The 18,550-nt window shown below is 35.0% G+C and overlaps 1 protein-coding gene across 1 annotated transcript; it reads left to right on the plus strand.

Annotated features, from left to right (window-relative positions):
* The first annotated feature begins 3,525 nt into the window (after nt 1-3,525).
* Nucleotides 3,526-4,556, plus strand: LOC106667337 (pseudouridine-5'-phosphatase-like). The gene has a single exon (XM_014395230.1). The coding sequence runs from the start codon at nt 3,628-3,630 to the stop codon at nt 4,495-4,497; it is 870 nt and encodes a 289-aa protein (XP_014250716.1). The 5' UTR covers nt 3,526-3,627; the 3' UTR covers nt 4,498-4,556.
* Nucleotides 4,557-18,550: the final 13,994 nt, after the last annotated feature.

Raw genomic sequence — 18,550 nt, forward strand, 5'->3', positions numbered from 1 at the left:
TACATCGAGACTTAAAAATCCCTAATTTTCTGCTGAAATTGCCAACTTCGCTAAAACATAGCAAGACTACAAAAACACCCAAATGGCCAAGCGAGCCCTTAACGAAAGACAGCTTCTCTCCAGACAAATCCTTTTTATCTCTGACCTTTTCATTTTATTATCTAAATAATACAAATTATTATAAGTGTAGACCAGACTTTCTTAGAGACATCAAGCGATTAAATAATTAAATTGTTTGTAACTTTGTATTTAGAGAAAAAAATTTTGTTTAAAACAATGTATATGTAAAAAAGCAGCAACTTAGTTTTGCTTACAAGTTACTTAAAAAAAACAAACAAGATTTTGTACATGTAGGACGATTGTCAGTTGATTTAGTATGTTGGAATCTTCAAGAGATTTTTTTTTCAAAAAAATTTATCCTTCAAATTTTATGGGAAAAATATTAAAGGATTAGAGCTTTAAATCAGAAGAGTACGGCTTTGTCTTTGTTAAATTCTGTTATTCATTGCTGAATGGTGATAAAAAAATGTCAACTTTGTATACCGCCGTTTTACAATATAAGAAATAAAGGCGAAAAACAAAATTGTATTGATACATGGAATCTGAAGTAATAAACGTTGAAACGGAAAAATACGAAAGCAGGAAAACGAGTCTTTTTTATACAATAAACAAATAAACTAAAAAGAAAAACACTTCCATGATATTGCGCTGTTCACATAAAAAGGGAAATTGTTGTTTCCTCCTCGTCTCACTTGCTCCATATTTTTAAATTTAGTAAATACATTACAAGTACCAATTTTTAAGTTGATGAAATGAATGGTATGAGCGGTTCAATTTGATTGATATTTAAAAAATACTTTTTTAAATCAAGTATTGCATGAGAACATCTGCGGATATCCCTTTTTATGTTTCACTTTACACTGGCCAAGTTCGAAATGCGATCCTACGTTTTCCTTCCAAAAATGCCCTCGGTCATGAAAAAGAAAGCGAAGTAATGCTCGTTCAATTGTACAATAATTTATTTTGCTATAGCATCGAATCAGATCATTTTGACAATTATATGCAAATCAGGCGAACAAAGATCCACAGAATTACATACTTTCAAGCTTCCTGTCGTTCTGAAGATTGCTAGAATGTTACTTATACCACATTGTTCTGAATTTGAGTGTTTTGTTTGGCGGCCATTGAGTATTGTATTTTTTGTCAGACGTGTTATTCCTCACTATCTAATCTTGTGGATTGTTTCAGAAGGAGGATGAACTCGTGTTGAACTGATCTACTTGTAAGGCTTGACTTGTCGTCTTATTTACGACATTACGACTGTGACCAATATTCATCCACCTTCTTATTATCTATTATCTTCGCTAAGTTCAAAGCTTTTAAACAGATCCCATAGCTTTGTTACCTACCTTGTGTATCCTTTACATCCAGATTTTTTCTCTCCCAGAAGAATCGTACCTTGCATCAGATTGTATCAACAGAAGACATGTTCCGCTGGTTCTTCTTCCTCCAGGCCATATGTGCATAAGCTTATTTGTACTGCTCATTTTGCAAACCTTCTATATTCGATTATTAACATGTCATCGACGAGTAGTCTCATTCAGATTGATGTTTCAGATTAGTTAGAAGCAAGTAAAATTCCTTATGCAATGTGTACAACAAATAGAAATAAGAAGCAACCTTTGTCAATTCTAAGTATATTCCGGCCTCGCAGCTGCAACATTTTGTGAACTTAGGCTGGCCTTTTTTTTAGTTTTTGCCTGCCTCGGTGTTAGTATTGTTCCATCAGATAAGAACCCGTGCCTGGATACTTTTGTATGCCCTCGGTTCCAGATGACATATAATTTGTTCTTTGTTATTCGTGGTCTTATCTCAGATGCCAGTGCTTGGAATACCGGTCTATCTTATTGCATTCTATTCCCAGATTTTAATATCTTTAAAACGAATCACAATTGCCACGGGTTTCACTTAAAAACTGTGGAAAAGTATTCATTAATATTTTCATAAATATTGATACCGTTGGTTTAAGTGATGATTCGGTATTGCTTTTTCCAAGCTCTTCTTTCCAATTTCCTACTGTGATTTGCCATTTCGTTGGGAGTTTTTATCGACTACCAAAGATACTTGAACATCTTGGCTATCTTATTACCTGAGAGGCACTTAAAATTAACGTTTCGCGTAGCGATCACTCGTTTGTGCCTTGCATACTATCTGTGATGTATGTGAGAAAAATATTTTTTGCTGTGTACTGTTATCTTGTCGTCGGAAATATATTAGAAAGAGTTTGACACTGTGAACTTTTCTCAACGATAAATCATATTCATCCAGATGCCCACTACTGAAGCATTTCATCTTATCTTATAGGAAAACAACTTTCCCGATCATGTCCAAACTTTCGCATTCTTTTAAATTGCTTACCATTTTGTTAGCTTTCGCTGCAGAAATTCTTTCCGAAGGAAATCGAGGATTAGTTTTTGTTAAATTCGTTCACAGACCAGATTTAGTGCTACATGAGAAATATAAACCATTAAAAACCAAATGTGGTAACTTAACCTGATGCTTTGATATTTCTAGTCATTGGCACCTTTAATTTGATACTTAATATATACTTTGTTTTATTTTTTATTATATAACTATTATATACTTAGGTATGAATATAGCAATACTGTTAATGATTGAAGTATCGATAAATTTATTTTAATGTTATCTTCATTAATTCACTATTTTCGTGGTCCGCTTGACCAATTAATACAAGACAATTAATTAAAGTTTTTAGTTGAGATGAAAAAAAAGTTAATGGCACGAGAGGGATTCGAACCCACGACCTTCGGCTAGATACGCCGCTCCTCTACCACCTGAGCTATCGTGACCTCAATCCATCATCTCAACTAAAAACCTTAATTAATTGTTTTGTATTAATTGGTCAAGCGGACCACGAAAATAGTGAATCAATGATTTAAAAATGAAGTACACTTCACTAAAGCTCTCCGTCGCCATTTCAATTGTCGTCGAGAATCCAAACCGATTACACGACATTTGAAAAATGGCAAAAGGAGGGAAAACTCATAAGGTGGGGTTGAGATGGAGAGTTGATGTCCGAGTGGATCGAGGTCCCGATAGCTCAGGTGGTAGAGCAGCGGCGTATCGAGCCGAAGGTCGTGGGTTCGAATCCCTCCCGTGCCATTAACTTTTTTTCATCTCAACTAAAAACCTTAATTAATTGTTATCTTCATTTTTTGTTTTAAGCTACGCATACGCCAATTCTGCCTGGCTATCCTAAACTGCCCATTTTCCCTAAAGATAACTAGAGTAGTATTTAATACTCGAGTAGTAAAGAACAAATTACAATAAAAACGATAGCCAATGTTAAAAACACACGAATATATATGTAGACATCCATTCGATTTTAGGAATAATGTTAGGAAAATGTTTAGCTGACTTTCGACCATTTCTATTGAAAATTTTTAAAAAAAGTATAACTTGGTCCCTGCAAAAGAGTAACATATGTGTTAAAATTATAAAAATATGACACACCCAGCTGATAATGGAACAGTCATAACAAAAAAAAAGTCAAGTCATACACGCGTCAAATTTCAAGTTTGGATCACACACAATTAAACAAAAAAAATGGCTCATTCTATTATTACAAATACTGCACGAAGGATATTGGGAAATTCGATCATCACAAATCAGTCCGAATTGGTAAGAAATTATGCTAGTCTTGAATGTAAAGCAACACTTGCAAAGCAGCCGCCACCACCAAAGAAATGCACCGATATGCACAAACCGCTTGGAGATAAAAGATTCGCCCCGGTCACTCACGTCATTTTTAACTTGGACGGAGTTTTGGTAAACTCGGAGCGTCTTATCATGCAGGCGCACATGAAGTACCTGTCTCGCTTCAAGAAGCATTACCCATTAGATCTGAGGATGAAGGTACAGGGAAGAAGAGAACTAGACGCTGCAGCACTTATAGTCAGGGAACACAATCTACCATTGACTCCCGAAGTCTACGCCCACGGGGTCCGCCAGCACGTCAGGGACCTCATGCCTAAAGCAAAGATCACCAAAGGAATCAGAGATCTCATCTGTCACTTGTCTTTGAACAAGATACCGATCGCCCTGAACACGAGCAGCACTGAATTCACCTTTCCGTGGAAGACGAGAGACAAGGACTTGAAAGACATAATGCACAGGTTCTGCCACATCACATACGGCACGGAGGTTAAGAACGGTAAGCCAGACCCGGAATCTTACGTGCGCAGCATGAGGAAGTTCGAGCCGAAGCCCAAGAAGGCGATCAGCGTCCTGGCGATCGAAGACAGTGAAGCCGGCGTGCTGTCCGCAAAAGCAGCCGGCCTCCAGACTGTTATGTACCCCGACATCCAAGCACCGGCAGAATTCAGAAAACACGCTGATTTAGTCATTACTGACATTACAAAGTTGGACCTTGACGAATTCTCATTGCCTGTAATTAAAGCGGGAACGTATTATTAATCCGTCCCGATTCAAAATGTGATAATAAGTTTTTGTAAAATATATTTTTTGAGCTAAAATATTTTAATTTTATCAAAACATAGAAACAGGTTCAATAATAATCAGAACGGTTTTACAAAATGATAATATCGTAGGCTAAATACGAACTATATCAGTAGAGAATATTCGCAAAACCTTAAATATTTATAAATGTTATTTCTAACAGAAATTAATTTTACATTGAATATCATATGATCAATACAAGCTGATGTACAGCACCTTCCAGAAGTGAATACGTCAAAACGTAAAGGCCACCACCCACGCCTTGCGAAAAAGGGAGAATCCTTTGGTTCTTTAGGCTTTTAATAAATAGTTATAAGTAGACATTAAAGTTGCTGATAATAGTAAAATCTAAAAAATCAATTATATTTAATGTCTGGTTATGATGAGATATTTTTATATGATAATGCTTTTAAATAAGATAGGCTATCTGAATTTATATGAATTTTTTGTCAATGTAACCTCTTAAGATTTTCTATGGCATTCATCAAAAGCATTTCAGCTTGAAAAACCGAGTGCTTCCCACCTGAGATTGCTCCGGTACCCTGGTTTTGAAGCGACCTCTGTAATAGAAAATTGAAAATTTTTGAATAAGCAAAGAAAGTTTTAAAGGTTGATCATACTTCATTTCCTAGAATGGGTGCGTTATTTGTTAAAGAAAGGTAGAGTTAGGAAGAGAAGAGAGAGAAAGGAAAAAACATACAGATAGACTAGTACAGAAAACTACAAAACATCAATGAAAGAAATTGTCTTAAGAAGAATAGCCATAGGGAAAATAGAAATTATGAAACTGTACGAACCAATCTGAGGACCCACCATTCTCAGAAAGGCAGACAAGAAAAATTAGGAATCAAAAATTCAGAGAGAGGTAGATAGATAGAAATAGATAGAGATAGATAGATAGATATAAATAGATAGATATAGATAGATAGAGATAGAGATAGAGAGAGAGAGAGAGAGAGAGAGAGAGAGAGAGAGAGAGAGAGAGAGAGAGAGAGAATGAGAAAGAAAGGTTGAGTGAGGAAGAGAAGAGAGAGAAAGGAAAAAACATGCAGATAGACTAGTACAGAAAACTAGAAAATATCAAAGAAAGAAATTGTCTTAAGAAGAATAGCGATTGGGAAAAGAGAAATTATGAAGTTGAAAGATCCATTCTGAGGGCCCACCATTCTCAGATAGACAGACAAATACAAATCAGAAATCAAATAAAATAAAAATCAGAGAGTGGTAGATAGATAGATAGATAGATAAACAGATAGATAGATAGAGAGAGAGAGAAGAAGGAGAGAGAGATGGAATGAGAAAGAAAGGTTGAGTGAGGAAGAGAAGAGAGAGAAAGGAAAAATTATGCAGATAGAACTAGAAAACATCAAAGAAAGAAATTGTCTTAAGAAGAATAGCGATTGGGAAAGGAGAAATTATGAAGTTGAAAGATCCATTCTGAGGGCCCACCATTCTCAGATAGACAGGCAAATACAAATCAGAAATCAAATAAAATAAAAATCAGAGAGTGGTAGATAGATAGATAGATAGATAAACTGATAGATAGAGAGAGAGAGAGAGAGAATGAGAGAGTGAGAGGCAGAGACAGACAGACAGACAGACAGACAGAGCCCTAGAAAGAGAGCGAGAGAAGAACGGGATAGAGAGAGTGAGAGGGAGAGAGAAAGAGAGGGTGAGAGAGAAAATATACAATAACTTTCAACATGATGTATTAAAATGAAATAAGCAACTACCTAATAAAACGTAATAACAAAATTCAAACCAAGTTTGTGTTTAATAGTTATGCACAGCAAAATATCACTAACTTTATTGCAACTGTTTCTAATATTTTGCATTCACTACATTTTATTACATTTTTGGGCATTAAAAAAAACACAAAATGACCATTGTTCTAAACTACAATATGATGTAGTGACTAGTTTTAAACCTTCTATTCGTCAATAACCTAAAATTAATCCTGTAAGGGATCAAAATGAAGTAGGATGAACGAGCTTTTGTTCTCCTGACACCCATTCTAGTCTTGTTCTCAATAACAATATAATAGAATATCTTAAATACGTATATAACGAGTCTTTATTTAACGCCTGTCGGAAACAGTGAGTTTTACTATTAAACATCAGTTCTTCTTCGTTAAAATAACAAATATTTCATAATTTAAAAAAATGATCTTACAGATTGTTTCTGTTAAATATACTAAATATAATTTTGTTCTATTTTACTCTCAAGAAAAAAAGAAGATACTAATTGGTAAAATAAAAAACACGCTTAAACATAGTTTACTTATTGAAAATTTGCCCTGTTTAAACTTGAACAAATAAGGGGAATGTTTTTGACAAACTATCAAAACCTTTTCTCCCTTATATTAAATCCCACTTAGCCTTTCGATCTCTGTTTATTTTAAAAGCATGTCACATTTTCATACATAATAATAATAAACATATGCTATTTTTATTCGTAGACGAAGGAAATAATCTACTTTTTTAATTTGTAAGACTAAATCACTTTTTTAATGTAAACACCTGCAGTTCAAACATTAATTTCAGTTTAATTAATAATAAATCTTTCTGTGCCTAAATATTTTTTCTTGGAGTAGGGAGATAGTTCAGATAAATAAGCTAGGTTCATATATGTATATTGCTAGAACAGAAGTAGCCAAGATTCTAATTATATAATAAACACAGGAAACACCTGGGCTAAAATTCGCTGAGACGCTGCCCTATTCGTAGAATCCCACGAGAAACGTCGAGAGTGATAGCCCAATTTCGAAAAACAATACGGAAAAGCAGGCCACAGGATAAATAATGAGAATAGTGTTCTCGTGACAAAAGAAAACAGAAAAAGCTGTCAGGATTAAAAAAAAGCTTCTGTAGGTAAAAGAAACGATATATATGTGACAATTGATCATCTTTACAGACAAAATGAGAAAATACATTCAAAAATGGTTTCCCTATCTAGGAAAATTTGCAAGAGGTTAAAGGGTGTAATTACAAATGGGGAATATTCATGCAAAAAATAAAAGGTTTGCAAACCTGAGTTATATCCATTGGAGTGGGGTATGTTGATAATACGAAAGAAAGGCAGGAAGAAGATGAGAAATTTTTTTTTTCTGGCTTTACGTTTCCGCATTAGCCACCGGACTTTAAAATACGAAAGAAAGGCAGGAAGAAGATGAGAAAAAATTAAAATTGATGAAATAGAAATTGGCGATGAGATGATCTGAAAAGAGAAACAAACTGGATCTCAAAGAAAAAAACACAGACAATTGTAGAAGACAGTGGAACAGAAAGCAAGTCGGTCAACCCAAATTTTGTAAAATAATTGATGTACAAAAACTAATAACTGGTAAATTTTGAGGATGATACGAGAGGCTTTTGACTCTGGCTTTCTGCCCTGATATATTTCAAAAATAATAAATAAATTTATTGTAGAAAGATTAAAGTAAACTAGCCATGAAGTAAAAATTCTAATATCAAAACTAAAACCATAAATGTGTGGTGTTTAGTGACCGTTACCTAATGATTATTTGGAGGCACTCTCAACATGACAGACAAGAATGGCACATCTACACGGAAAACAAACACTTTGCGCCCTGAAAATGATCTCAATAAAAATCGAATCGTTGGCATGATAAAGAAAATGTTTTTCTAAAACCTACGTCACCACCTCCAAAAAATCAATAAGTAATAAAACTATAAGGTTGATGAAGAAGAAATCGACCACGACGATTAATGTGTATGGATCTTGTTTCTGGACAGGTAGAGAAAGAAGTAGACTCTGTGATCACTTGACAAGCTTTCGGCCTTTATAAGTCCATCATCAGGGCCTGAATAAATATTACAACATTACATTATTTCATTAATAACCAGTTTTTTAATTTGTTTTAACTTAAAGCATTCTATTTCTTAGATTAACATTACAGAATCACGTAAAAAACCGGTCTCGAAGTACATGTGTAAGTTGAAATTAAGACAAGTTTTTTCAGTTTTTTCTGTAATGGATGTAATAAACTACATTAAACCAACAATTTCAAAAGTAAATTAGGTCGTTTTTTAAAAGGATTACCAAGGCAGATATTTTAAAATGTTGTCAATTCACTCTTTTAATCGTAAAGTCAATGTTGCCAAAAGTTTAATAAAACGAGTACTCATCTTAAGTGACCCTGTATTTCATGTATATAATAAATATAAATTATTCAGAAATCGTGACATGCGGTCTGGTGTGATGTACGTTTCAGAAAACCATTTTCTTTATCGTGCCAACGTTTCGATCTTTATTGAAATCATCTTCAGATAGATGATCTCAATAAGGATCGAAACGTTGGCACGATAAAGACAATGTTTTTCTGAAACCTACATCACACCAGACCGCTTCTCACGATTTCGGAATAATTATCGATTAACGGTCACTAATCACCACATAAAATAAATATAAACTTAAAGAAATTTAAAAAGGAACAACTACCCATTAAACCTAGTCAACAAAATAATAAATAAATGTGATACCACTTGTCATAGTTTAGATATGAATTATAGTATTTTAGAAATGTCGACGAGGTTTGACGAGGTTGAGGTTTGTACCTGGAATTTCTCCTAAGCTGAAAGTTAATATAAGAAGTAAGATGCTGTAAGTTAAAACAAACCAAAAAACTTGTAATTAGTGAAACAATGTAATGTTATAATTATAATATTTATACAGGTACTGATGATGGTCTTATAAAGGCCGAAAGCTCGGCAAGTAATCACAGATTCTACGTCTTTCTCTACCTGACCAGAAACCAGAGCCCATACGCATAAAACCAAAAATGAAGACTTCCTTTATTGATTTTTTTCAAGTAAAGGACAAATGTTGCTTTAACTATTAGCTTATTTTTAAGCCGACTGCATGGAAATTGCTCATATTCGGATCAAAGTGTTTATGAATTGTCACTGGGCGATAGTTGAATCGAAGTCAGTTTGAGTCAGTGACATAGTCAGTTTTGACAGCGACTCGCCGGCGCCGATTGGATCGATGCATGGGCGAAAAGTTTTCCTTTATAACGGATTCAAACACAGTACTATTAGAAAAAATCTGAATTTTCCTATTTATTAAGTAAAAAGATTAGCACAATATTTTCTCATACAAGATATTCTTTACATATTATTTTTATGTTCTGGGTCAATCAAGATTATTCTGGTTGAAAAACCTCTCGCTGAATATTTATATTTTGTAAATTTGCTCATGTGCTATTTCTGTTTATCATGTCGGACTGGATCTGGATTTCTTGCTCCCATACAAACTTTGCCAACATTTGTCCGGAATAGTTAAACGCGTTGTCAACTTAGTGTTAACAACACTATTAACGACATTACGAGCCGTGGTTTGCGATCGTAATCCAAGTGAATTAATCATAAACCGGGGACGATTGTGATAAGCGATCCTGGCCCAGGACGGCCGTTCCGGCTGATATTCGCTCCGATCCTCCGGGCCAGATATGGAAAATCGAAACCCTCTTTGTTGAAGGCTTAGTGCGTGCTCGTTGAGAATGAAGTTTCATATTACCAGAAATGCAATTGTTCGTATGTTGTTGGGGGTATTGTGAGTGGCTGATATTTGGTTTGATTAAAAAATGAATTTAATCCAATCAATAAAATGATATTTTGACTAATCGTTTTAGGGTAAGAAAGTGAAAAAAAGATTAAACATAATAAAAAGTAATTTTTTCCTCGTTTTTGTTGACTTGTTGTTTCGGCAGTCTGTGATTTAAATTGAACAGGAAGTACCATTGTATTTGAGAATGGCACTGGATACGAAACCATTGTACATTATATGAATAATACAGCAGAAGGTACATTTATCTAGAAGACGGTGATATATGCACATTAAAGTGAGTAGATAAAGAATGAGACCGCCTATAGAAAATGAAGAAGGAGAGAGATAAGGGGAGGGGGAGGGAGAGATAGATGGAAAGAGAGAGCGAGAGAGAGAGAGAGAGAGAGAGAGAGAGAGAGAGAGAGAGAGAGAGAGAGAGAGTGAGTGGGGGGAGAGAGGGAGGGAAAGATTGAGGGAGCGAATAAGAGTCAAGGTAGGAGAAGAAAAAAATGGTTAGATATATATAGAAATGGAAGATGTAGAGAGAGAGAATAAGAGTCAAGGTAGAAGAAAAAATAATGATTAGACATATATAGGTAGTGAAGCTAGAGATAGATGGATATATATATATATATANACCCCTTAAGAAACCATGCTGATTGATGTTAACATATGATCGAAAAGCCATACTAAGGGCCTCAGCAAGAATGGAATCTAACATCTTGGCGAAAACAGAAGATTTGCAAACGGGTCTGTAATTAACAATCAAGTGGGAATTACCTTCCTTATAAATAGGAACCACGTAAGAATATTTCCATTTAACGGGAAAGATGCCTTCCCTAATACATCTTTGAAAAATAATTGTAAGTGGCAGAGCAATCGATGAAGAGCAAGTTTTAACAAACATCTCTGGTATACCATCAGGTCCCATCGCAAAGGAATCTTTCAAAATAGCACATCTTTTTAAGATATCCCTGTTAGTAATGTGAATAAAAGATAGATCAGTCACGTCTCTAGGGATATTCTCAGAGGGATCCTGAATAATTAATCCGCGGCCATCATGAAAATTACTTTTAAAAAACGATGCAAAGTGATTAGAAATCAGAGCTCCGTCGGATATCGAATTTCCATTAAAAGTAATTTCAGTCGGAACATTTTTGGATTTCCGTTTAGAGTTTACAAAAGACCAGAAACGTTTTACATCGACAATGCACCCCAATTCAACACACTCCATATAATTTGCATAACAAGCAGAAATTTTATCCTTTATAACTTACCTTAATTGAGAGAAATAAGAGTAGTAAGCAGTGTCACCTGTACGTTGAAATTTCTTATTCGCTCTATTCTTCTTCTTGATCAGACAAATTAATTCGTAGGAATACCAAAAAGGAAATTTGCTTTTCTTCAATGATATATCTGGGATGAAAATATTGAAAGCACAGTCGTGTTTTGGACGTGGATGAGTGCGGATAAAGAACGTCTTATCTTTAGAGCCAAAGCCCATCTCGTTGATTTCAAATCACTTTCACGGAGTTAAAATCGCATGATATTTTAAAATTAATTATTTAATATTATTTATTAATTTTTTTCTTCATCGTTATTACAATTAATTATTAATTGTTAATTGCATGTGATGTTAATTGTTTATTTATTTTAAAAAATATTTATTTTTGTAAAGACACAAATTTAAAAGTAAGCATGACGGAGTCAAGCGGAGGGAAAGATCCTCCTGATATTCCTCCAGATATCTTTTTAAATGTAAATAATGAGAATACTATGGACTTTACAGTCTCAGAAACATTCGTTAAAAAGATCAGCTGAAAATGGGCCATTAGGATACAATAAAATATTTCTGGCTTCCAATGAGAATGATTCAAAAAACAAAAAACTAGATCGTAATTCATTATTATCAACTTTAGCTTTAAACAGGTACAAATTAGAAGATAAGGGCCCTTACGTAGTATTCATTGAAAGTTCAGACGCACACGTTGGCAAAATGCATCCCATGAAGTTAGGAAAATTAATGCATAACTCTAGCTTCGAACACAGGGAGGAAATTTCAAATATGTTCAGTTCTGGCATAAATCGAATTAAGGTCGAATTTAAGACACAGACAGCGGCCAATGTTTTTGTTAACTCTGGAATTATAAAAGATAAGAATCTTTCTGCATATATTCCGTCCTACTTCATATTTAAAATGGGCGTGATAAGAGGTGTGGATCCGGATATGTCGGAGGAAGAGATATTAAAGGTTATTAAATCTGCCGTCAGAGTTAAATCGGTTAGAAGAATTTAAAAAAGTATAACGGAAAACAATCGCACTCGTATTATCAATTTAGGCACTTGCATACTGACCTTCGACTCACAAAAATTACCAGAAACCGTAACGATTTATGGTACGCGGTGCAGAGTGGATGCATACATCCCCCCCTTCGTCAATGTCGTAAATGCTTCAGATTCAATCATTTCCAAGACCAATGCAAAGGAAAACAAAAGTGCGAGACTTGCGGACTTGCTCATGATGACAATACACCTTGTAGCAATGTCGCAAGATGCGTAAACTGCTCAGGAAATCATAAAGCCTCAGATAGAAACTGTCCGGAATAAAACCGCATTATGGAAATAAAACAGAAAAAAGAGGTATCTTCCACGCTATACTCAACAGTAACCTCTAATAAATATAATCTATTAGCTAATTTGTCAGACTTTCCTAATTTAGATTCTACCAATTTTAAAAATCAGTCGAAAAAAAATAAGCATACGGTAAAACATTTTTCATCCTACAGACATAGCCCATATAACATTAAACAAAAAGGCTCAGGATTCAATAAAAATGATTCTGATTCCCAAATAGAATCGAATACAACGACGGCATTTCCGGAAAAAGTTATTGATCCGACCGGAAGAAGTTTTGCGGGTCGAAAAGCTAATCCGTATTCCTTTGATAAAGACGATGCATCTCATTACGTTCAATTATTACAACAAAGCTTACACACTATTGAAACTGATTCCAACATAAAAAAGATGATGTTTTTCAAAAATTTTACTAGCCTATCAACAGTTAATCAAAAACCTTCGGTTATCAAATTCACCAGATTTACTTGAAAATGCAGAATTAATTCCGTCTAATAAAATATGACTACGACTTGTAAAATAAATAATTTAAATATCCTGAGATGGAATTGTCGTTCCCTAGTTCCAGAAAAGGTTCATTAGGGGCAGGGCCTAAATTAATTGACCAAAAAGCTATCGACATTGTTATACTTCCGCTGTCCCCAAAAGAGATTGGACAATACTTTAACACACATTCAAACAGAAAAAGAGCAGATCCCCTCTTCCCAAATGTTGTATCTAAAAGTCAGTTCCAAAAGCTTTCGAATCAATTTAAAACATTTCTGGAGCGTTCCTCAAACGCTCTTCTGAGTTTATTATCATGCTCTTTGCATAATTTTTCTCAAAACCTGAAATTCATTCAATGGAACGCTCGCTCTCTAATACCCAAGAAAGGAGACCTTGAATCCCTCCTCAACGATCTGAACGTTAATATCGTCCTAATATCTGAAACTTGGTTAAACCCCGAAAAAGTTTGTAAATTCTCCGGGTTCAACTTCCTTCGACTTGATAGGGATGACAACTATGGAGGAATTGGGATTTTGATTGAAAATGATATACCACATGTTTCTTTCTGTACCAACCATGGAATAAATGACTTGATAACAATTGGGATAAAATGTTTTATAGACGGGTCAAGGCCACTCACTGTAATCTCCCTGTACAATTCATGTTCTAACAACATATCAGAACAAGAATGGAGTAAATTCTTTCAAAAATTAACACCCCCATTTATTATCGGCGGCGACTTTAACGTGCATCATATGGTTTTCGGTTCAGGATGGACTGACTCGAAGGGCAGGGCTTTTCTAAATGCTTTAAACGGAAATAATATAGTGTATTTAAATGACGGTTCCGCGACGAAAGTGAAGACACCTTCCCAGATTAATAATTCAGCGATTGACATTACTCTTGTGTCGGCAGATCTGGCACTGCGTATGAATTGATCAGTCTATCAGGACCTGATCACCTATGAGGTTCTGATCACCTACCCATAACTTTTGAATTGAGTAATACATCGGTTTATCGCGCCTTAGGCAGATCCAAAAAATGGAATGTTAAGAGGGCGGATTGGGAAGAATTTCATAAAAACTCATTCATCTGTGTAAAGTCGGTATGCCTGAAATTTTTGGAGAAATTATTGTACACATTTTTAACACTCGATACAATGGAGATATACATAATTAAAGGAGGGTGGAAGCGATCAGGGTGAACTAGGTGATAATCGCAAAGATCCACCTTAAAATCCTTCTCCGAGGATAAAACCAAATCAAGGATACTGCCAAAATTATTAACTACGGTGTTACATTGAAACAGATCATGTAAGAACAAGTTATCTGACAAAAGATCAAAAGCAGTAGAACCCCCAGAATTACCCGATAATCAGACATTGATCAAGATTATGATTTGAGCGAATCCAAGAAAGATAAGAGAAAAATTCTTCATAAGTAACGCGCGACGAGTTAGGCGGAATGTAAAAACACCCTCCCAAAATCTTACTTTTATTGCCTTGAGAAATCATGACCCAGTAATGCTCGAAAAGAGATGATTGCCCACCAACATACTTCACAGAGAGGGATTTTTTGACAGCAATAAGGACCCCTCCCCCCCTAACTAAACCTGTAGATGTACTACATCCATCATGCCTAAAAACATTATACTTTTCATTAAATAATTCCGCGTCATTAACTGAATCATTAAGCCAAGTTTCAGTTAAAAAAATAAGATCTATGTCATATGACAAAACATTATTATAAAATTTTTGAGTCTTTGATCTAAGACCCCGCACATTCTGGTAGAATACTGTTAAAGACTTCTAATTAAAACGATTATCATTTATATTACTAAAGTTATCACTAAGACTATGGGACGAAGTTCAGGCACATTGTTGACATCATTTGATGTACAGGCAGGAACATCCGGTACGTTGAACACACTGCATTCTCGAGTTTCCGATGGCGACGTAGTAAAAAACGTCGAAAGCTGACATTAGGAGGCCAAAAAGACAGATCCATGATCTTGTCGATATGATTGTAACTTACACTAACTTTAAAGCTGGCATTCAGTCCCTGCGTCGATAGTTTATCAACTGTTACGTCTTTAGAACCAAGTTTGGTCGAGATGTAATCAAGAATCTTGTCCGGAGATGTATCGGCGGCTAGCTTACCAAGGTGAATCCATGCACGTTTAACTCCTGTCAAGCCATGAACCAGCTCTCCGGACCCAAACTGAGACAGGAGGCGTTTCCCGTGTCCTAATACACTGATTCTTGAATGAGGACGATCTCGGTCGACAGGGGACTTCTTGGTTTTCTTCACCACTGTAGCCCAGCTGTTTAAAGTCACTTGTTTATCAACAGTTCCGTTTACTTCCGAACACAGGTTAGAACAGCCAGAAGAGGTTAACAGGTTCGTTGGAAAGAGAGGGACAGATGAACTCTGAAGGGCCTCTTTCGTCAGAAGACTATCGTGACGATTCTCACTCCTCTCGTTTGTCTCGTCCCGAATATATATATATATATNATATATATATATATATATATATATAGAGAGAGAGAGAGAGAGAGAGAGAGTGAGAGGTAGAGTAAAAGTCAAGGTAGAATAAAATAATAATGAATAGAAAGTGAAGGTGGATGGAGAGAGCGTGGGTGTCAGAAAAGAGGGAAAGAGACAGTAGAGACGGCGGGAAGTGAGAGGGAGGAATATGAGCAAACACGATTACAAAGAGGGAGAAGTGAGACAAGGAGGAAGAAAATGAATAGTGAACAGATCAGGAGGGAGAGAAATAGTGTGGCATTTAGAGGGAGAAAGATGAATAGGCAAGTTTATTGATCTATACATATGGATGGAATAAAGAGATAAACAGGTAGATAGAGAGTGAGAGAGATTCAGGGTAAGAAATGGATGGATATGTTAATAGAGAACAGTAATAGAAAGAAATTGGGAGAGAAAGTTTGTGACATTCAATTGATTGTCCAACACAATCCAAAATGTGTTAAAAAACCACTCTCATGGAAAGAAGTAATTAATCAGGGATATTGAGTGTATTATAAGAATTTCCAAAAGTTGAAAAAGATAAACGGACATTCCAGCTTAAACTTCAGAAAATCTGGTCAGAAAAGCTTCTTTTGTTTACCATCACAAAAAGTTTTTTCATAATACAGCCCAATGGAAAAATGTTTCTAAATTTTCTCTTTGAAAACACCCTTCCGAATTTTTAGAAAATATTAATAGCCAAGAAGACGGATTTTTATACTTTTCCTTTAATAAGAAAGACTTCCATGTTCCATTTTGTCATTTAATATGAAGAATGTCTATTACTAATTTTCGATATTTTTAGAAAATATTAAAATTATTAACTTACTTACGTTTATTGCATTTTAACCAGCTTTACCGAAACTAACATTTTAAATTATTATTAACTGTTTATAAAGAATTTTATTATTTGTTTAAATAAACATTAATCACTTGCTTCTCCAGGTATTATAAAATCTTAAACACAAAATCCTGTTTTATAATTAAAATTTCAAACAATTCACGCGGAATAGCGACAATGTTGAGGAATTAAAAATGTGTAATAACAATTCCCTCCCCTAAAGAATTAAAAAAGCTTATGGATAGAACTGAAAACAACAAAAATATTTTATCGTAGCCGAAAACTGAAACTGTAAAATCACTGATAAGTATGAAAAAAAATTTAAAAAAAAAGTTTTTTTACAATTTTTTCTTATACTGATAATACATATTTTTAGCAACAATACACACAAATGAGAAAATTGATATATGTATATGTATTAACGGGCCATCTTTCTCTCAGTGTCTAAATTTCTTTAAAACAAATTCTTTTTCACTCTCTTTCTAAAAAAATGTTCAATTTCTCTCTCTCTCTCTCTCTCTCTCTCTCTCTCTCTCTCTCTCTCTCTCTCTCTCTCTCTCTCTATCTATCTATCTATCTCTCTCTCCGTCTCTCTCTCGCCCTCTCTTTCTCTATCTCTTTTTAACATGTATTCTCTGTTGTGAAATTCAAATGAGAAAGGCTCTGATTGAGCTTTGGGACCGGCTGAAATAATTTATTCGGGCCGTTCTGTCTATATTGCCCGAACGAACAATTCTACTCTTTAATAGTTGATGGGTTCTCTCATTCCGTGCTGGAAGCTTTGTAAATACAAATAGCAAGCATGTTTAATATTATTAATATCGACTATTAATATTATACGCTTTAAATAATAGTCCGTTAAAAATATATTTCATATTGTAATTGCTTGTCCATAATTTACGAACAAAGTTTTAATAATATCGTAATACGATAAGCACCTGTCTCAATTAGAAAACGACAAATTGGTTAAAAATTCAGACGTCTGGCGATCTTTCTGGTAATGTTTCTGGGACATTATTTCTACATTTTTAGCCCCTCCACGTGTGGTGAAAAGGATCTAAAACTCTCTCATACCCACACATTCAATCATTACCTATCCTATTGTGCTGGTTTCAAAGTACTCAATATTCTGCTGAAAACCCGCCCTCATTCACGCTTATAAATACATTCATACTTTATGGACACAGTGAGTCTGAAATACTAACCTTGATTGGTGGGTTTATGGTGTAGCACAGACCTACCAACGCATACAATCTATCACACTAATAAATACATTCACCCAAGTGGTAACCGCTCATTCTTTATGTTTCGTAGACGCCGGCGGGAGTGAGTATTGGATATCTACCCTCCAAGTCCGGCGTTACCAGGGATAGTTGCCGGCTGTTGCGTAAAGGACTTAAGGTTAAAAAAAATGAATAATTCGTTTGATGATTAAATTTATTAACTGACAATTTATGATAAAAATACGGAAACTAAAATCTGGCCAGAAACAAAACAAAGTTAACGAATATATAGAAATATAGATATATAGAGAGTTGGTTATGAGAAAGTTAATACAAAAAATGGCAATGTTGAATTAAAAGAATAAGGACGTTCGTACGTCTTGTCGACTCACGACAGTGAAGATCAAACGATTTGGCGCTTATCTTGGAGCTTGAGATTGGAGTCTGGGAGCCACTCGCCGGACGACGTCAAAGGTGCGTTCGTTCGTACCCGTCGGAAGCCAGAGAGCGACAGACTGGAGACCGCTGATGTACGTTCGTGCGTACGGGTTGAATCCTCGGGAGAGACTGACTGAACGCTGAAGACAGTTGTACTTCGTGCGAACAGTTCGAAAACCAGGCAGTGACTCACTCCTTTTACGAAGGATTGCTGAAAATTGACCTGTTTCTCCCTCCAGCGTCGTGATCGACAAATTTTCTGTATTTATACTTTTTTTTAAATAATAAATTTAAAA

Source organism: Cimex lectularius, unplaced genomic scaffold (assembly GCF_000648675.2).
Source record: "Cimex lectularius strain Harlan isolate CLEC.00 unplaced genomic scaffold, Clec_2.1 scaffold85, whole genome shotgun sequence".
NCBI lineage: Eukaryota > Metazoa > Arthropoda > Insecta > Hemiptera > Cimicidae > Cimex > Cimex lectularius.

Coding starts and splice junctions, on each gene's coding strand:
- LOC106667337 (XM_014395230.1), top strand. CDS start 3,628: ATGGCTCATTCTATTATTACAAATACTGCACGAAGGATATTGGGAAAT.